Source organism: Rattus norvegicus, chromosome 9, assembly GCF_021556685.1.
Source record: "Rattus norvegicus strain SHRSP/BbbUtx chromosome 9, alternate assembly SHRSP_T2T, whole genome shotgun sequence".
Classification (NCBI taxonomy): domain Eukaryota; kingdom Metazoa; phylum Chordata; class Mammalia; order Rodentia; family Muridae; genus Rattus; species Rattus norvegicus.
In genome coordinates this window covers 21054563-21075833 of record NC_141542.1, presented here as the reverse complement: position 1 = coordinate 21075833, position 21271 = coordinate 21054563, and the positions used below count along the sequence as shown (strand labels likewise).

The 21271-nt window shown below is 42.9% G+C and overlaps 1 protein-coding gene and 1 pseudogene across 2 annotated transcripts; both read left to right on the top strand.

Annotated features, from left to right (window-relative positions):
- Positions 1-755: 755 nt before the first annotated feature.
- LOC148003456 (disks large homolog 5-like) lies at positions 756-20379 on the top strand. Of its 2 annotated transcripts, none has more exons than XM_087568792.1 (5): positions 756-919; positions 13383-13542; positions 14879-15010; positions 15679-15862; positions 19582-20373. In XM_087568792.1, exons 3-5 carry the CDS (start codon positions 14919-14921, stop codon positions 19585-19587), a joined length of 282 nt encoding a protein of 93 aa, XP_087424918.1. In that variant the 5' UTR covers positions 756-919; positions 13383-13542; positions 14879-14918; the 3' UTR covers positions 19588-20373. The 2 variants fall into 2 exon arrangements, with proteins under 2 accessions (XP_087424918.1, XP_087424917.1); XM_087568791.1 differs by lacking the exon at positions 756-919 and adding an exon at positions 12471-12663 and having other exon boundaries at positions 19582-20379.
- Positions 5572-6524, top strand: LOC148003457 (reticulocalbin-1 pseudogene; annotated as a pseudogene).
- Positions 20380-21271: the final 892 nt, after the last annotated feature.

Genomic DNA, 21271 nt, shown 5'->3' with positions numbered 1-21271 from the left:
CCTGCCCTGAGGCTCGCCTGCTGGAAGTGGGCTCTCAGGGCCATCAGGATGCCTTCAGGTGAGGACAGCAGGTGGTGGCTTGCGCCCTGCTGAGCCGGCCTAGGAGAGTGGCAACCACAATCGCCAGGCCCAAGCCTCCAGCCTGGGGCACCTGGAAGCTCCGGAGGCGATGGCCACAGTTAGGTCTCCCTGGGCCTGGGGGCTGCAGAAGCCGCCCTGCGCCTCCTCAGTGCCCTGAGAGGGGACTGACCCGCCTGGACGGAGCCCGGAGCTACCCGCACCACAGGCCTCAGGTGTCGCGCCTCGCCCTGTTGTCTGCCCTACGCAGTGGGCACACGTGTCCTTCCCACCCCGCCGTTCGACCGCGCCCGAGCCGGGCCTCAGGGCACGCGGAGCTCGTGGGTGAGCGCAGGGCCTGAGGGGTTCCGGGCGCACGCGTTATATTTGGCGCCGGCAGCAGCCCGTGTGCCTGGGCGAGTTTTCCTTCCGCAGGGGCTGGCAGCCGGGGCGCCGCCGCCCAAGCTGACTCCTCTCTCTCCCTCTCCGACCCCGGCAGGGCCCAGAGGTGATTCTGCCTGCACGATGTCCTCCTTCCTGGAGGCGAGCTCTTCGCAGGCGCCACGTCGGGAACAAAAAGAGAAAGAAAAAAAGAAAAGAAAAAGCAGAAGAAGGGACCAGGGAAGGGGACCTTAGCGGCGTTGGGGGTCAGCTCCGCCTGGGGCAGGCGCCCTATGACAGCGGCGGCGTTTCCAACGGAGACTACAGCCTCGCAGTGTCCAAGGAAGAAGCCCAGGCCAGTCCTGCCAGGGGACCTCGAAGCGTGGCGCTTGCGCGGACCCCTAGCTGGACCTCGGTCTGGTCCCCAGGGACAGCAAGCAGCAAGCAGGGCGGGCTGCACCGCCAGAGCAGCAGAATCAAGGTAGGTAGGAGACCCGCGTCCCTCCTTAGGCTCCTTCTGGGCCCCCCACACCCCAGCCCTGGGAAAGCAGTGGCAGAAGGAGGCAATGCAAAGTGAGCCCATTGGGTAGGGGAAGGGAGGGTTCAGGGATGTATGGAGAGCTGAAGTAGGGATTGGAAAGCCCATGGCATTGAGAAAGAATGGAGAGGTAATCTGGAGTGTGCTGTTAAAGGACGGGGATCGTGGGAAAATATTTTCTTAAAACCTCAGGCAATGAATGTATTATTTAATAGATTTCTTCTGATCTACTTTGAAATTGGTTGCCCCTTGCAAGAGATTGTATTTGGAGGATGTAAAATACCTTCCTTCAATTACTCGGAGAAAGGGAACATAAACAGGAATTTCTTCTTTTTTAGCCTCCAGAACTCTGAGAGATTACAGTTCAGCATAATTTAATTCTTTCCTGCCTGCTATGAGCAGGCCTCCAGATCAGCAAGTTCCTTTGGAATGGTTTTGCTTGTTTTTGTTTATTTTCCATGGTGCTGATTAGAAAGCCACGAATTGTTTTGTGAATTTTAAATTTCAAGAGGTGACACCCAGAGTTGATGGTGGTTTCCTTCAAACATTGCAGTGTAGTTGCAGCATAAAAAAATATTTCTTGTGACAAGAAGTGGAAAAAGAAAGTTGATGAGCTAAGAAAAGTAGAGCCTTGAGCCAGATCAACCATTTGGCTTCCTCAAATATGGAGCAAGCATGGAATGTGGCTTTTTCAGAATCGAGGGGGTTTTTAGGATTGGGCAGTGAATGCTGTCTGGGGCTAACCCGTCCCTTTTGTGGCTGACAACCCTTAGGAGACAGGTCAGAATGTGCCAACAGCACAGAGTGGGCACTGGTGGTATTTGAACTCAGAAGTGCTCAGGAACTGTGAAAGTTTCTCTGTTATCACCCTGGAGCCATCTAGTGAAATAGACCACTGTGATGCTGTGTAAGAGGCCATTGTGAGGGCTGGAGAGATGGCTCAGTGGGTAAGAGCACCAAGTGTTCTTCCAGAGGTCCTGAGTTCAAATACCAGCAACCACATGATGGCTCACAACCATCTGTAAGGAGTACTGATGCCCTCTTCTGGTGTGTCTGAAGACAGCTGCATTGTCTCACATATAAATAAATAAATCTTACAAAAGATTGTCATCTACTGCAGTTTCTATGTGGACAGGGCACAGTTGAAGGGCTTAAAGATCAAGTACATTGCCTGTCTTTAAAGATCAAGTGTATCACCTAACTTTTAAACCAAGAAATGTAGTGTCTTTTTTGCTGCTTGTGTAGCTTTTAGTGATGTATCTTTTCTCCTAGTACGTCCTTTGTTTCCATAATAGTTGTTTTCAAGTATATATGATTATCGCTCCTATTTGCAGAGCTATTCAATATTTTCATTGGTTAAATATTTGTGGTGAATTTACATTGTGATATCAGTAAAATGCTATGTGAAAATTTTAGAGAATATACCGGTTTGGGTAATTTTAATAACCTTTCCCCTCAAGTGGTGGCCTGTTTTCACATTGAAAAGACTGGAATTCATTACCATCCATAGCAGGATTGATAGGGAAGCACAATGGACAGCAACAGTGTTGTTCCCTTTGACAGTTGTGGGAGCCAAGAAAGAAGTGTGACTTGCTTTTTGTGACTTACAAAATCAAGACTGAGTATCATTACTGTAGAAGCCCATGGAAAAAATGATGAAGTTTTCAGAAATCACCAGTTGAAGAAATGGTGGTGGTTTTGCTTATATTGAATTCTGAGTTTCAAAGTTATGTTTCATTTTTCTTCATTCCTTAATGAGGCTTTTTATTAAGTTTTTTATTCACAATTACACACTTAGATGCACAGTGCTAGGATCGTAGTAGGTGCTCATTAAATCACTGACCATTGGGGAGGAGGAATGATAAGAAAGTATGTATTTTCTGTAAGTTCTGTTAGTTTTGGGAACAGGTGGTTTTAGGTTTACCATCATAGTTTGGTATCTTGTCCCACATAAGACAACTTGACAGAACCCCCTTTCTGGCCATTATGTTCAACTTATTTTTCTCTTAATCATTCTTGAAAATCATGGAAGTAGTGTGGAAAATTGATTGTACCTGCAGTATAGCAAAAAAGCCCAGTCTAGATAGGTAAGCAGTTATGTTTCTCCATGAGCTGATGTCTTAAAACATCTAGATTTTAGGAATTTGGTGTTGTGTTTTCAAACATACATCTTACAGCATACAGATAACATCGTGATAGAATAAAGGAATCTTTTGATTTAGTACCAAATTCCCTAAAGCAATGACTACTGCACAGCTCTCTTGGCCATATGAATAGCCTAAATTATATTTCACTCTTTTAAAGAAATAATGAAAGCACTTAAGGTTAAAGCAGAGCCCATGGGAAAAGTTTGCTGTGGTGTTTCTCTTTGGTTTCTTGTGCTCTTTCTAGAGAATGACTTTAAGAAGTCAGGGCGGTCAGGTGGTCAGTGTGGTCAGGCAGTCATGAGCAGATGGTTAAGCGATGTGCTAGGGCCCCATAGGCCAGTGAGCCCAGCTGAGAAGCAGAGTCTAGCCAGTGAGCCTAACTTAATAGCAGAGGCTAGACAGTGAACCTGACTGAAGAGCAGAGGCTAGCCAGTGAGCCAAGCTGAAGAGCAGAGGCTAGCCAGTGAGCCTAGCTGAAGAGCAGAGGCTAGCCAGTGAGCCTGACTGAAGAGCAGAGGCTAGCCAGTGAGCCCAGCTGAAAAGCATAGTCTAGGCAGTGTGCCAGGCTGAAGAGCACAGGCTAGCCAGTGAGTCTGACTGAAGAGCAGAGGCTAGCCAGTGAGCCAGGCTGAAGAGCAGAGGCTAGCCAGTGAGCCTGACTGAAGAGCAGAGGCTAGTCAGTGAGCCTAACTGAAGGGCAGAGGCTAGCCAGTGAGCCTGACTGAAGAGCAGAGGCTAGCCAGATAACCTGACTGAAGAGCACAGGGTAGACAGTGAGCCTGACTGAAGAGCACAGGCTAGCCAGTAAGCCTGACTGAAGAGCAGAGGCTAGCCAGTGAGACTGACTGAAGAACAGAGGGTAGCCAGTGAGCCTGACTGAAGAGCAGAGGCTAGTCAGTGAGCCAGGCTGAAAAGCAAAGGCTAGCCAGTGAGCCAGGCTGAAGAGCAGAGGCTAGCCAGTGAGCCTGACTGAAGAGCAGAGGCTAGCCAGTGAGCCAGGCTGAAGAGCACAGGCTAGCCAGTGAGCCTGACTGAAGAGCACAGGCTAGCCAGTGAGCCAGGCTGAAGACTGAAGAGCAGTGATTTTAACCTTTATTTATAAGTTCTTCCGTTTTCCTAGAATTTCTACAAAGGTTTGCCTCCATAAAGTTTGACTTATAAGGTTCTCCTTGCTCTCTTCTTCTTATCTCCTTTCCTCTTGCTCTTATGACACAATAATTTCCTTACTCCCAATGCCTTACTCTCAGCGCTATGCCTTCACTTCTAAGTTCTTCTTGAGGTCTGTTCTCTTCAGTTCAGTTCTGTCTAAAAAGCTTTCTGTCTCTCTGTCCTCAGCATTTGTATATCTTTCTGAACACAGCATCACATGGTGAAAAGTTAACCACAAGTTTGCACAGGAATTCAAATCATAAGTTGGATAATCAGTTTACGACAGGGAATGTTTACATGCATATCCATGAAGAGTAATAATCAGGATAAACCGTTACCATCTGTCACTGGCTCTGCATGTTCATGGAGAGTTAAAAGCTGTAATTTTTATGAGAAAAGAATAAGTGAAATTGCCTATAGGCAAATCCAGTCAATTATTTACGTTCAGTCCTTGCACCTATAGTAAATCATTAGTTCTCTTTTAGTGAACTTTGGTTAATTGGTTTATACCCTCTTAGCATGGGTTCTAATTTGTAGATGCCTGCTTGGTATTGCAGAAGCAATTCACTCATGAAACTTTAAGAAGGAAGAGTTCTCAATGCAATTTTGATTACCAGAGAAAACATAATAGCTGTCCCATTATAAAGGAGCTTAAAATTACTAATCTAATTTTAGGAATTCTTATAGAACCATCATAAGAATTAAGAAAGCATCTATTTGTCTGTACATCATCACGCCAAGACAATACATCTTCGTTGCTCTGTGGTGATCTGCTCAAAAGAGGGGGGTAAAGAGCATGACAAATACAGAGGCAGATACTTGCAGCCAACCATTCAGCTGAGAGCAGGGTCCCCAATGGAGGAGTAAGAGAAAGGATTGAGGGAGCTGAAGGGGTTTACAGTCCCATAAGAACAACACTAAGAAACACCCAGAGCTCCCAGGACCGAAACCACCATCCAAAGAGTACACATGGACAGACCCATGGCTACAGCTGCATATGTAGAAGAGGATGGCCTTCTTGGGCACAAATGGGAGGAGAAGCCCTTGGTCTTGTCAAGGCTTGATGCCACAGTGTAGAGGAAACCAGAACAGGGAGGCAGATAGGCCTGGGTGTTTGGGTGGGTGTGGTAACACCCTCACAGTAGAAGGGGGAGGGGGTTTTATAAGGGGTTTTGTGGAAACCAGGAAAATGGATAACGTTCAAAATGTAACAAAAGCCCTCTCTGGGGAAGGGACAGCGGATAAGCTGCTCTGAGCCCCTACTTCCCTGCTGCCTCTCTTTGATCGAGACTGTGGTGCATGGTGTCAGCCTGGGACTCTCCATGGGCTGCTGCTGGCACTGGTCCTGGCGTTCATGCCAAGAGCATGGTGAGCAAGGAGCACATGGTTTGTCCCGATTCAGAGCAGGGCGAGTGGCCACCAGAGAATAAGCCCAGCTTCCTGTACGATCATGAGGTCTTCCTGGGCAAGGAGGACTCCAAGACCTTTGATAGCTAAGCCTGGACGAGAGCAGGAGAGGCTGGGGAAAATTGTTGACCCAATTGATAGTGATGGACGTGGCCTTGTTACTACTGAAGACCTGAAAGATTGGATCAAACAGGTACAAAAAAGATACATCTACCATAATGTGGCTAAACCCTGGAAGGATTATGATAGGGACATAGTTGTAAAATCTCCTGGGAAAAATACAAGCAGGCCACCTATGGCTACTACCTGGGACACCTTGTTGATTTCCAAGACGGCTGTGATGATCACAAATTTAAAAAGATGCCTCTACGAGATGAGAGGAGGTTTAAGGCCTTGACGGTGACCTGACAGCTACTCAGGACTGGTTCATTGCTTTTCTGCACTAAGAGGATTTAGAACATATGAAGGAGATTGTAGTTCTGGAAACCCTGGAGGATATCGACAAGAACGGGGATGGTTTTGTGGACCAGGATGAGTACATTGTGGACATCTTTTTCACATTAGGACAATTGCCCTAAGACAGACTGGGTTTTGTCTGGGGAGCAGTTCAATGATTTCCCAGATCTGAACAAGGATGGGAAGCTGGACTAGGATGAGATTCTCCACTGGATCCTCCCTCAGGACTATGACCATGCACAGGCTGAAGCCCGGCATCTGGTGTATGAGTCAGACAAAAACAAGCATGAGATGCTGTCCAAGAGGAGATTCTAGACAACTGGACCATGTTTGTGGGAAGCCAAGCCACTGACATGAAAGATCTTACCAAAAATCATGATGAATTTTGAAAGAAGCTCATCCTCATGTGGCCAACGGTCACAGGCTTCCTGCGGATGTTCTGGGTTATTGCTGTATTTGTCAAGTATATAGCAGTTGTGTCCCTAAACAATGAGAAACCTTTCTAAAAAAATCATAAATTGCACCAAACAATAATAGTAGGAGATTTAAATACCCTACTTTCATCAATGGACAGATCAGGGAAACAGAAATTAAACAGAGACATAGAAAGACTAACAGAAGTTATGAAACAAATGGATTTAACATATATTTTTAGAACACTCCACCCTTAAACAAAAGGATATACCTTCTTCTCAGCATCTCATGGTACCTTCTCCAAAATTGACCATATTATCGGTCACAAAAGAAGCCTCAACATGTACAGGAAGATAGAAATAATCTCATGCATCTTTTCAAAAAACCACGGACTAAGGCTGCTGATCAATAACAACAAATAGGACAGAAAGCCCACATATACGTGGAAGTTGAAGTCAATGACAACTTGGTCATTGGAGACATCAGAAAGAAATTAAAGATTTCTTAGAATTTAATGAAAATGAAGATACAACATACCCAAACTTATGGGACACAATAAAAGCAGCGCTAAGAGGAAAACTCATAGCTCTGAGTGCCTGCAAAAAGAAACAAGAGAGAGCATATCTCAGCAGCTTGACAGCACACCTCAAAGCTCTAGAAAACAATTAAATAAACCCTAGAGGAGTAGAAGGCAGGAAATAATCAAACTCAGGGCTGATTTCAAACAAGAAGAAACAAAACCGAGTATCAAAAGAATCAGCAAACCCAGGAACTGGTTCTTTGAGAAAATCAACAAGATAAATAAACACTTAGCCATACTAACCAGAGGTCACAGAGAATATATCCAAATTAATAAAATCAGAAATAAAAGGGAGACATAACAACAAATTCTGAAGAAATTAAAAAGATCATCAGATCCTACTACAAAAACATATATTCAACAAAACTGGAAAATGTGGAGGAAATGGACAATTTTCTATACAGATACCAGGTACCACAGTTAAATCAGGAACAAATAAACCATCTAAACAACCCCATAACTCATAAAGAAATAGAAACTGTTATTAAACATCTCCCATCCAAAAGGAGCCCAGAACCAGATGGATTTAGTGCAGAATTCTATCAGACCTTCATAGAAGACTTCATACCAATACTGCCCAAATTATTCCGCAAAATAGAAACAGACAGAGCACTACCAAATTCCTTCTATAAAGCCACAATTACTCTTATACCTAAACAACACAAAGATACAACAAAGATAGAGTAATTCAGACCAATTTGATTTATGAATATTGATGAAAAAAATGCTCAATAAAATTCTTGCAAACTGAGTCCAAGAACACATCCAAACAATCATCCATCATGATCAAGTAGGCCTCATGGCAAGGATGCAGAGATGGTTTAATATACAGAAATCCATCAACAAAATTCACCATATAAACAAACTCAAAGGAAAAAAACCCACATGATCATTTCATTAGATGCTGAGAAATCATTTGACAAAATTCAGTACCATTTTATTAATAAAGTCCTGGAAAGATCAGGAATTCAAGGCCCATATCTAAATATAGGAAAAGGCAGAATACATCCAACCAGTAGCTAATATCAAACTAAACTGAGAAAATTGAAGGAATCCCACTAAAATCAGGGACTAGACAAGGCTGCCCACTCTTTCCCTACTTTTTCAATATGGTACTTAAAGTCCTAGCCATAGAAATCAAACAATGAAAGTAGGTCAAAGGGATAAAAATTAGAAGGGATGAAGTCAAAATACTAAAATTTGAAGATGATATGATAGTCTACTTAAGCAACACGAAAATTCCACCAGAGAACTACTTAACCTGATCAACAATTTCAGCAAACTGTCCGGGTATAAAATTAACTCAAACAATTCAGTAGCCTTCCTCTACTCAAAGGGTAAACAGGCTGAGAAAGAAATTAAGGAAATGACACCCTTAACAACAGTCCCAAATAATATAAAATAACTTGCTGTTACTTGAACCAAGCAAGTAAAAAATCTGTATGACAAGAACTTCAAATCTCTGAAGAAATTGAAGAAGGTCTCAGAAGATGGAAAGATCGCCCATGCTCATAGATTGGCAGGATGAATATGGTAAAAAATGACCATTTTGCCAAAGGCAATCTACAGATTCAATGCCATCACCAACAATATTCCTACTCAATTCTTTATAAAGGTAGAAAGTGCAATTTGCCGTCATTTGGTATAACATAATACCCAGGATAGCAAAACTATACTCAACAATAAAAGACCTTCTGGGGGAATCACCATCTCTGACCTCAAGCAGTATTACAGAGCAATAGTTTGTATGGTATTGGCATACAGACAGGCAGATCAGTGGAACATAATTGAAGACACAGAAATGAACACACACCCCTATGGTCATTTGATCTTTGACAAAGGAGTTAAATCATCCAATGGAAGAAACATAGCATTTTTAACAAATGGTGCTGGATCAAGTGGAGGTAAGCGTGTAGGAGAATGCAAGTTGACCCATTCTTATTACCCTGTACAAAGCTTAAGTCCAAGTGGATCAAGGACCTCCACATCAAACCAGATACACTGAAAGTAATAGATAAAAAGTAGGGAAGAGTCTCGAAGACATGAGCACTAAGGAGATATGGAGGCCAAATCTAAAGCAGAGACTGAAGGAAAAGCCATTCAGAGTCTGCTCTACATGTGGCCCATATATATACAGCCACCAAAACTAGGTAAGATTGATGAAGCTAAAAAGTGCTTACTGAAAGGGACTGGATATGCATCTCCCCTGAGAGACACATCCAGGGCATGTCAAATAAAGAGGTCAGTGCTTGCAGTAAACTACTGAACTGAGAACAGGACCCCCTTTATGGGAATTAGAGGAAGGATTCAAAGAGCTGAAGGGCTTGCAACCCCATAAGAACAGCAATGCCAACCAAATAAACCACTAGCAAAAGATTATACATGGACTGACCCAGGGGTCCAACTGCATATGTAGGAGAGAATAGACTTGTTGGGGCACCTGTGGTAGTGGAAGCCCTTGTTCTTAACAAGGTTGGACCCTCAGTGCAGGGGAATGTCCGGGAAGGGTTTCAAGGGGCGTGGATTGGGGGACCATACATATGGGGAAGGGTCCCGGGAGGGGGGCTTATGGACCAAAAACTGGGAAAGGGAATAAGGTTTGAAATGTAAATAAAAAGTATTTTTTTATTAAAAACCAAAATTTTAAAAGATGATAATAATAGTAAGAAATAATCAAGAAAAAAAGAAAATGTGAATAAGAAAGAAATTTTAGGACTTGGAAAAAGATGAATGCCAGGTATTTGAAAAACTGTATGACCATGGTAAACACTTTAATATATGTGAGAAATTTTTTACATGTTACTGAATTGCATCTTTTTTTTAAATAGTTAATGGAAATACAGTCCCTTCCTGGGTGTGAGGCTAGGTATCCAGATGTAGTGGAATTCATTATTTGTTGAGTCCTGAACCTTTGAGTCTGCTTCTAACACAGCTTATGCCAAGGAAACTAGGCGAAGGTGATATCTAAGCCATTGACCAAACTATCTGGACTAACAATCACAGGTGAAATTCCACCTTGTAAATGGGACGAGAGGAATAAAAGATACCTTTAAGGATTTAAAAAAAAAATGAAATGTACCCAAAAAATCCAATAAAAAAGTTTCAAATAAAAATAACTTAGGAAATTCAAAATACTGCGGTGCCATTCCACAATCATGATGTGTTTCCTCTGTGATAGCTTACAGGTTAATTTACTTCTCTATGACTGTTTTCTTATTTGAAAGTAAGTAATGGCATCATCTGTGGAGTGGATGGTGAGAACAAAAGCTTTGCCTAACTTGAATAATCGATCCCTCCCGAGCATGTGCTTAACATTCTAAGCACAGGGAAATTTCCTGAGGGGATTAAAAAACAAAATCCAAACATAAAACAGGAACAACAACGATGTAAAAACATTCTGCACGCTGGGTATGAAGGCATGTTACAACTTTAATCAGCTTTGTAGGTATTTCTAATAAACATCCCAAGAAACAAATTCCCATCACAGTCCTAGCAGTTGCATCCAACAAAGAGAGAGCTGTGAGGTAGTGCGTGCTGCTTCTTTCCCCAGATACCCCTGGGCCTCAGGCCTGCACCCAGTGAGCTGGACCAAGAGCAGCCAGGTCGAATTCCTGCTGCCATGGCAGGATTCTGCAGGAACATTTCCCTTTGACAACAAGGAACCTATGTGGAGGAGACCTCTTGGTGAGTCCTCATGGACTCTACATGTCCTATTCTACAGGGAGAAGCCCTGCCAGGTCTTTAGCAAGGCCAGCCAGTTGTTTGGGGAAGTCTCTGGCCCTGTGGCAGAGGGCAAGGAATGGCAGAAAGAATGGCAGCTCCACTGAGAGCAAAGGCTACCCCTTCTAGGCCTATGACCTCCTAATTAATTTATCTTTTCACCCGATGCCCTATTCACATTTTCTTACTATCATACAACTGTGATCTTGATGAGCAGCTGGTCTCTTGTTTTCTTAATCAGTTCTTTGTTGTCACAGACCTTTTTAACTTACTCCAACCCATGAGACTTATTCACACCTTCTGTATGCAGTAGGACCCTTGGTGGGCCTGTCATCTCAAAAATAGAAGGTTCCGTAATCCAAAAGATTGGACTCCAGTTTACCTCAGGCCAGGAAAGAAGTCAGCCACCATTAGTAAAAGAGCAAGGGAAAAATTACATAGGAAAAACAAGTGCCTTAATTAGAAGAAAAGATCCTCAACTTCTACGGGGTGCACATCTGCACCCCTCTCTTCTGAGCTTTGTAAAGTGATGTTGTATAACTCTAGATGGTAGTAAAAGGCAGAGCTCTTCCCAGAAAGGTCAAACATGATTTTCACTCTTACATCTGTGAGGTGGGGTGGCATTATAGCACACATTCAGGTAGAATTATAACACCTAGGATAAGAAGACAGAATCCATATATCACAATGCCAAATGGACTCCCTCCTCAACTTATGGACCCATTAAAATTGAGGTTCAAACTGAACTCAGGCCATTCCACTCCCTTCCCATCCTCCTGATTCTTATGTTTGGTAGGAGTAAAGGATCATGGTGCAGCCCCCAATATTCTCATGCCTAGACTTGCCTATTCAGGAAGAATGATATTGGAGAAGTGATGGCTATGTGGTTACAATGTAGTAACACAAGCTCCAAGTTGACATTTGCTCACTGACGTCCAATTTAATTGTCTTGTTATATTTGAGAAAGGGAGGATGCCCTACTTTATATATAAAAGGGAAAGAAATTTATTATTTTATTTATGCCCTGTAGTTGGTCCTTATGTTCCCAAGAAAAAGGAGTTTTTATTGCAAAAAAAATAGGATTACAGACCATTTATTTTGTGAAATACATGGATATGTAATTGGAAACAATGTCAGCTGTCAAGGACTGCACACTAATCAACTATTTCTCGGTTTTATACACTCAGAGGTATAGAAGAAACATATTGGCCTCCACAAAAAGGGAAAAGCTGAAGAATCGAAATGTATGTCACATGCTTTGTCTCGGGTAGTAGATTTACTTTTAAGAAAAAACTGCCCCCTCCTTGGCCCCTAGAGATTTGGGAGCTAAGAAAAATCTGTTCTCCAATTCAGGGTTGTAAGCAACTCTCCCCAGCACAAGCATTGTTGACTTCTAATGAAGCAGAGAGACATATCTAGGTTTGAAATAGAGGTTGCCAAATGGTATTCCCAGTGACACATGAGAGACTGGAGGAAAGGGTCCCCACAGAAATTCATCACTTTGTGGAGAGCTGGTTAGTAGGTAGGCCATAGAACTTTCCAGTGACATCATCAGTAAGCCCTTCCCTGGACACTCTATTGTATCTAAGAGATCCTTGGAATCTTCTGTGATGTCACCAGTGTTGTGGTGACACCAACTGCCTTTGGGATCTTTCTTCAGTTCCCTTTGGGTTCACAAGCAGGCATGTTTCGCCACCTGCTCAGGCTATTTCGGAAGGAAAGGGGAGATCAAGGAGAGACCACACCAGGTCAGAGGGAAGCTGACCCCCTCTCTAGTGAAACAGGAAGGAGGAAATCATTCTGGGGAAGGCTTGGTGAGTCCTGGGCAGAGTTGGGGAACATCCTCAAGGAGGTAGGTTTGAGATGTGCCTTCTAATACTAGGCCTTACAAGCAGGAGCCTTGGGATTTCTCAAAGGCAAACCAAGACTCAGGAGTTCCTAATCTTTAATTTGAGAGAAAGCCAGAAAGTGGTAAGCCTTCAGTGTCTTTTCTTGAACGTTTTTAAATGTGAGTGTCAATGAATGGCAGGAGGAGGCACTGTGAGATTAACAATGTGACCATCCATGGTTGGGAGTTGAAGCACTTCATCCTCTAGATTACTGTAGGTTACATAAGTGTCTGATGGCGAGAACAAGGAAGGATGCACCCCTAGTCATGAATTGAGTGCTCAGACACTTTGAGCTGCAACACAGATGATTAGAGCTTGATGGTGCTAAGCATTATGAACTCCAGGATTGACTGCACCACATCTGATATGAGATAACATTGTCCCAGATGTTTATGTATCAGTCAGGTTATACTGTTCAGGGTGAGGGGTCCTGTAATAGTGAGTGTGGCACGTGTATGGCATTAGAGTTTGGGAAGAGGGACATAGCTTAAGAATCCACCTTTAAGAAAGCTTTTCTGCTCTTCCAGGGATTCACCCAGTCTCTACTATTTCCCCTTCCTGAACCTCCTTTTGGGATTCAGAATGATCTTTTCTGCCTGTGGTCCATCAAATATGCAAATTCACTTGGGTTTATCTATCTACAGGTTTTGGTAGGAAGGCATCATCCCAAAGTGTCATCAGCAAGCAAGAGGAGCTTCTAAAGGAACTGGAGGAACTCAAATTTGAAATCCAGAAGTGTCAATTCGAGAGGGATGAACTTTACCAAATCCTGGACCTTTATATCTATGATGAGTGGGACCACAGGTAGTCATTATGCCCAGTAACCTGTTCACTGTCTTGTGCTCTCTCTCTGCTAACCCAGATTTCCTCATAGCACGAGAGAGTTTCACCTCTCATCCTGGATTTTAAGGAGATTTGGCAGGCATTTGCTTGTGAGATAAGCTAGGTGCTGTGTGTTTAGGGTCAACCTATTTTGTACTTGACCCTGAGCCTCTTGGATTAGCATTGGTTCTGTCAGCAGCTGGAAGGACCTGGTCACACTTGCTGCAACTGTGTGTGTGAATGAAATGCCTGCACGTCATCACTCTTTCCTCTGAATTTGTTCATTATACACTGATTCTATGGCACCTCCATGGATGTAGTTGGCATTCTAAATGTGTTTGGATATGGGTTGGTATGTATGTATGTGGAAGTATATGTGGTGTTTTACTCAGGATCAGGACGTCTGGGACCTTTGATGGGGTCTGAGGATTTGTTTGATCAACAGTTTGCAGGTCATGATAGTGATGAGTATATGGAGGCCCACACTGATCAACAGAGCACTTTGCTCCTTCTGTATACGTTGGTGGCACCCAGGACTCTCCCGAGGGGAGGAGGTGCTATAAATCCTCTTCCCTGTCAAACTTAGTTATGCCCTCTGGGAATTCATGTAACGATAGAAACCAAGGATTGAGTATACCTGCTTTCAAAACAAGAGAAATGTCATCACAGCTTTCTCTTGGGCCCAAAGCTGTGGCACAGACTGGAGGAATCTTCTTCCTGAACTAGTCAATTCCATCATGCTCACCTGGCCAGCTCTTGAAGGTCAGGTCCCTCCAACTGGTACCGTGGCTCTGTTTTCCTGTGCCCAGGATAATAAGTTTAATCAGTACAACTACTTCAAAGGAGCAAGAATGTGCTATATACTGGGTTTAAGTAATTGAGAGAACAGTCTGATTTCACCTAATTTTTTTTACCTGCTTTGATCGTTAGTTTTTTATTTTTTTAACTATCCAGTGATGGTTTATTGTGACCTAGAAAGGGTCACTGTGGGAATAAATTCTTGACAGTTGTTATTCCAAACAGGCAGGTCTCAGGCTCTGCCCACTCCTAAATAATAAGTCTTTGCAGAACCATATCTCCCCAGGCTTTTAAGGAGTCCTTATTTCAAAAGAAATTTGCTTATTTACATGGAAATATTTTCTGTGGATTGAGTCTCCCTGTTGGGTTTTGGTCTGGTTTTTGAGTTTGCCACTTTCTTCCTTTCCACCATTCCTTGAATTTGAACTTTTTTAATATATATTTTTTATTTACATTTCTCCTAATTCTGAAATCGTGAGTTCAAAACATTATTTGTTCCTTTGGCCATGACCTAACCCAGGCTGGATGTCGAATTGCCAGTCCTTCAATCCGAACATGAGATGAGAATGATGGCTATGCAAATGATGACCAACTCAATAAGTGATGCCATGGAGAGGTACAAGGAGCTCATACAAGTGAATAGTTCTTACCGGTGAGTCGCGAACAGGGATGAGAACCCAGCACTAGGCAGGGAATGCTTTTGTCCTGTATGACTTTGAACAAAAGTCGGGGCTCTGGTTCCATGGTGTCTGACTCTTAACAAGAAGGCTGCCTCCTGGCAAGGGTCTTAGATTTGTAGCTCTTGGACTCAGATGTCCTACATGTGAAGGGTGTAGAAGACCCTCCAATTGTTATTTTCCCCATTAAGGATCCTCTAGATAGAAAAGGTTTGCACCATGATGGGAATAGCAATCAACTCTGAATCTCTAGGATCTGACAGGAGATTTAAAGATCTGTGATCCATGAGAAACACATGGAAAGACTGTATAGCTATTGGATCTTCTATCCTCCCTCAGAGGGGATTTGACCTCTACTTGCAGATGATTTCAGCATACTATGGACATATGAGCTCCCTTATGGACCATTTCTTCTACCTTGATTTATATAAACCGTCTTAGTGTCAGGATTTTCAGAAGTACTTTCATTCACAGGGAATGTGTCCTCTGGATTTGACCTCCTCTAATTGGTGCTAACTTGTATAGTGTGGCTCTAGTCTGGGGACTTCTGGCGATGAGGACCCTTAAAGGGATGATTGTAATTGCAAGAGTGACAGGCAAATAGAAGCTGGCAGGCATTTACCATTTTTTGTTTGTGGTTCAGCGTGAGGCACTCCCAGCTCCTGCGTGAACAAGCTCAATTGAAGAACAATATACAGATTTTGCTGAATGAGAAGAGAAAACTGCTGGTGGAGCAGACTGAACTGCCAGCATCCTCTGTGGAGGCAAAGAGGCTCTGTGAAGAGGCCAGAATGATCATCTGTGACCCCAGTGCCAAGCAACAGCAGGTAGGGTTAGGACTCAGGGTCAGGCTGTCCTCATGTCTTACCATAAACATAGACAACCAATGTAGCTGTCTATTGAGGGATCTATGTCCTGACCTAGGTCTCATCCAAGTGTTCATTTATGTGATGGTTTACAAGGCTTTCTGTGGAGATAGCCCCTCTTCAAGAAACTGCGTGTTTGGAAAGCAAATGCTCCTGCTCCTCGAGAATCTGCAGTTTATTAAGGGAGATGGGTTGATCACACATCACAGCACTACATGCCATATGTGTGGAGGGTGCTATGTGGGAGCCCCTCTTTAGACTAGAGCAGGGCTTTGAGGGATGAAGCAAAAGCCCAGAGCCCATTTTCTTTGCAGGGGTCCTGTGAGATTCCAGGAACTAAATAGTTTAGAAGGAGGAGAGCCTGGTGGAAATGCCAAAGAAATGGTTCTCACTGTCATCTTTTGGTGGATTTGTTCTTTCTCCACCATTTTCCCTGTATATCAAGACCATCTCTTCATGCTTCCTAAATCATGGTACCTGACAGAGAAAGAGTAGCAGCATGTCAGTCCTGTTTTGTTCGAGTGTTGCTGGAGAGTTCATATCTTGACCTTATATTCTGTAGATGCTTGGAAAAGCAGGGATGTGGAAAGGTGTTCTCAAAACCTGACAATTGGCATGAGAGATTTGAGACTTCAAGAACAGAGTTATCTACCCCCATTCTCATCAAGAAGAGTGCTATCTAGGCCTTTTTGTTCCTCTCAGGAAAAATGGCTGAGTAGTGATTCTCTCTTAAAATACCTGCTTTGAATAGTCTATATTATGTTGTTCCTCCAGTATGATGGGATTTTCATTGTTTTCTGCCGACTTGCGATTTTTGGTGTGTGTGTGTGTGTGTGTGTGTGTGTGTGTGGCTGTTTGTGCTTGTTTGTGTGTGTGTCTGTATGGGTGTGTGATAGAGTATGTGTGTGTGAGTGGGTGTACGTGTGTGTGAGTGTGTGTATGTGTGTATGTGTGTGTGAGTGTGTCTGTGAGTGTGTGTTAGGGTGTTTATATGTGACTCTGTGTGTGTGTGAGTGTGTGTATGTGTGTGTGTGTATGTGTGTGTGTGTGTTTGTGTGTACCAGCTGTGGCTCAGCATGTTTATGCTCATGTTGTGGGTTTAATTCTGGATGATTTTCCAAGTGTTTCTAGTATGGGTTCTTTTGTGTGTGTGTGTGTGTGTGTGTGTGTGTGTGTGTGTATGTGTGTGTGTGTATGTGTGTGTGTGTGTGTGTGTTTCCCTGTGCATAATTGCACAGGTGAGTCTCTATTGCCCTGTTTCATGAGAAAAAGAATCTAAGAGTTCACTTTGCCTCCATGAATATCAAATATAGCACCCCAATCACTTGGAATCTCCACCTAGCTCTGTACAGCAAAAGAACCCAAAACACTTGTAAAGTTAGATTTTCAAGTGATTAGGGAAAAATGACTGGTCTGCATCGAAATCCTTTGGAGCACATCAAAGGAATGGAGTACATGGAGGTAAGGGGGGCTGCTTTATAAAATCCATTGATTTATGATCCTTCTCTGTTCTTTGTGAATGGTGAAAGCCCACTGGAAGGTTGTGTCACTCACTGTGTCTTCTCCAAGGTTGCTTTCCACATTGCCTGCTACCATTTCTTTCCAGCTACCTTGGCACACTACAGTTTCTGCTGGGAGTTTGGCTTGGATTTTATTCATTGAGAATTTGAGTTGCTTAGAGTTGTATCATCATCCAGCAAAAGCCCCATAGCTATGCTGTGGTGCAAGAACAGGGCAGTTTCAGGAGCCCCTTTAGGTGCACAGATAATCTAAAGCGCTCCCCTATGTTATCTGTGTAGCATTCTGCAAGTGCTGTCAATCAACATCATTTTCTCTCAGTTAATTTCAGCCTCAATGGAGTTAGGAGAAATGATGAAATTCAGACGGGTCTGTTAGTGGACGATCAGAAAGGCCTGTGAGAAGCCATGTTCTTTAAGTGGAACAGAAGTCTTAGTTGACCCGGAGATCCCAGAGAAAAGAATAGGTGTGCAACTAGAGCACATCTGGGTTGTAGTGGTCCAAGGAGGGAAACTGTATGAGAGGTTGGAGCCTTTCAATGGATTATGACTCAGTGTGAGATAATCCATGTAAGCATTTATTTATTTACTCCAAATATCTGTGACACAATCACATAATAGGTAGAAACATTGTTCATTTGGATCCTGGTTATGGAGATTTCCTATGATTCTGGGGGCATAGCTTTGGGCATGAAGTCACTCAGGCTATGGTAAAGAGAGCTCCTATTAGAAGAAGCTGCACTCTATGGGGAAAGTCTGAAACAGTGAACAAGAACAGGAGTCTAGTCCACCACCAACATATGATCATGTGCTGGGAAACAAGACTGCTCTACACAGCCTTGGGAACTTGCTAAGCCAGATTGGTAATAGGGAAAGAACCCTGATTCTATGTCGGTTTATGGGAGGACAGCACATCACTGACTGAGCTGTCTATAGGCTATGACCACTATGTTCATAACCCACTCAACATTTGTTTTTAGGCCTGCAGAGTATCCTGGGGAATCATTATATTAAGCATTAAAAGGGAAAGTAAACACTGCAATGTACTATGTTTATATTGTGTAAACACAAATGGCTTGTGTGTTTGCGAGTTAGTATTAGTGTGTCTGTGTGTCTGTGTGTGTGTTTGTGTGTGCACACATGCATGCATGCTTCCATTGACAGTACACTCATCTGATGACCAGGATAAGGAAGGAATAGAGGAAAGAATGCAGGACATTCTGAAGCAGAAAGAACCGATCAACCAGGAAAGTGGCTTGGGAGGAACATTGTAGAAGCATTCTGATATTTTTGAGATCAGGCAGGAACACAGACTGGCAGAAGCCAATTGGATTTCCTGTCCCTATATAACTATCCTTTTTGGATGGCTGATCACTGACAAGGTTTTCACCTTCAGTCACCTAAAGAACTACCCAGAGTATTGTTCTGGTACAGTTTATGTGAATTTTGTCCATGACAGGATATGTATAATCCTCAGGATTTCTTTGTATTTTGTACTTCGTTCTTCCTGTTAACTCTCTGATAAGATCTGAGAACATTTTCTCTTCTGTCGTCTCACAAATTGCATTACAATAAGCATAGTCTTACAGGGGTGCTGTTATGTATCTCCATCACCATAAACTTTACTGTTCCTTGTGTATGCTGTGAGGATTTGCTGTGAGCACATTCTCAGTGATTACAGGATCTGTGTAGTGAGCATGAATTTGAAATGAGATGGCTTCTCTGTGTATTTGCAGATTCAGTGGTTACAAATTGAACCTAGGCAGGTTCCTACAGTGCTAACATAATCAGAACTTTCACCACATTTCCGGACATGTTCTCCAGAAGGAATCCACATGGTATTCTAGGTTGCTCATACCATTCTTGAACTCAGATTCAGACCCAGCAACAATGTTATTATTCAATATAATAAACCTGGACCAGTGACAAAATATGCTCATTTTTCTCTTAATCCCAGTACAGTGCATATTCCACAGTTCAAATTCTAGCAGTTTGAAAAGCTGAGATATAAATCCAAGCCCAGGTACTCTATTACACTTGGGGATGCAGGGACTGACCTCAGCTGACAGGTCATGCTGGATTGTCCAACTGAACAGAGCTGATGTAAGAGGGAGAGCTGAATTGACAACCACTCACTAAACCTTTATTCCCTTGCTCTGCTAGGTCTGAAATTCTCCAGCAGAAACTCGAATATGACACAGACCAGGACAAGATCTCCCTTGGAGAGAAGAGCTACAGGAGGAGAACTAAGTGTGCACAGCAAATACACCACTATTGTATCTCATCTGTAATGTCCATAGCAATTGTGGACTGCATTTTCCTCCTTTAGTTTACATTCTTTGGATTGAATAGGCCTTACTTTCACCTCAGCTCTCTCCAGCAAGTGTACACTTTTGGAGGAACTCAGAGAAGTGTTGATGCACATCAGTCAAGAGCTGCTGGTCATCCAGAAAGACTCTGCATGTTTAAATTTGTACCTGTCCTGATGGGTCATCCAGAAGAGTTTCATGGAGATCAGGTCACAACATTGGACAGACTATGAAACAAAGTCTGTAATATCATTTATACTCAGTATTGGTAAGCTTTTTCCTTAATACTCCCACTCCAACCAAACAGACCTACTTCCACTTCTCTTGAAAATATTATTACCATCAGTAACTACTTGTCTACTATGTCTCCAAGGCAAGCCACAGGCTATAAGTCTATTCTGCAAAAGGAGCAGCAAAAGAATGCTTAGCGAAATTCCTCTATTTAAAGTTTGCTTGAGTTTGGATTATTTTGGTTATTTGGTTTTCCTTCTATTCATTTGAAGATTTGTTAATTATGTGTTGTTGTTGTTTTGTTCATTTGCTTTTCTATTTTGATAAGGATGTAGACTGTATATATTGACTACCTGCATCTGGTTAATATCAAGTAAATTGGATGTATTCTGGTAAATAAAGGAGTTATCTCAAACTCTTCACTCTTAAGAACCTTCTTTATTGATCACTAATGTAAACATCTGAAGTCCCACAGCTATCAGGGAGGGATCGATCTCTGCATTCTCATGGGCACTGTGCATCAGTCTTACTGAGATTCAAAGGCAATTATACAGTCACTGTTCACTGTGTTTCCAACTCTGTGAATTTCCAGTTCATCATGCATATCGTACCCACTGTGTATGCTTGCTGTCAAATATATAGTTACCTCTAAATTATACTCTGTGGATGAGCATGTTGAACAAATTAATGGGATAAACATTAATTTTTCTGTAATATCTCCTAGGACATAAAAACATGGTATAAGGGATTTTAAAGCAATCAGAAATCCTGCACCCAAATCCCAGGGCAGAGGGTGTTGAACACCCAGGAATGCAGATAATCCTGATACCACAGGACAGAAAGCCACTTCTGCCTAGCTCTTCCCATATCTCTGGCCCCATATTAATCTGCATGATGCCTCTGGAAACAGGAATAGAGGAGCAGTCAGCGGCAGGAACCTGCTTGGTTCAGCCTGGGCTGAGAACCTACCTGGGTCCTGAGCATATTTGAAGAAAACCAGAGGAATACAATTCTGTGTTTCCTGATTGTGACTTTTTTATTTGAAGCTCTAAACACCATTTTGTTGTTGTTGAATTTTAATTGGATATCTTTCATTTCGAAGTCAAATGTTATTCTTTCCTTGTTTTCCAGAAATAAGTCTGAATACCATCACCCTCCCCCTCTTCTATAAGGTATTCCCTTCACCAGCCATCCACTTTCCCAGCCTAGGCAGGACCAAGGGCTGCTCATTCCATTTGTGCCCAAGAAGACCACCCTCTGATACACATGCAGATGGGGCCATGGCACAGTCCCTGTATAGTGATTGTGTAGTG

Bases quoted from the DNA above. Each gene is read 5' to 3' on its own strand.
- LOC148003456 (XM_087568791.1), top strand. From the start codon at position 12,534: ATGTTTCGCCACCTGCTCAGGCTATTTCGGAAGGAAAGGGGAGATCAA. The intron at 12,664-13,382 runs GTGAGTCCTGGG...ATCTATCTACAG, and splicing joins ATCATTCTGGGGAAGGCTTG to GTTTTGGTAGGAAGGCATCA. The intron at 13,543-14,878 runs GTAGTCATTATG...GACCTAACCCAG, and splicing joins TATGATGAGTGGGACCACAG to GCTGGATGTCGAATTGCCAG.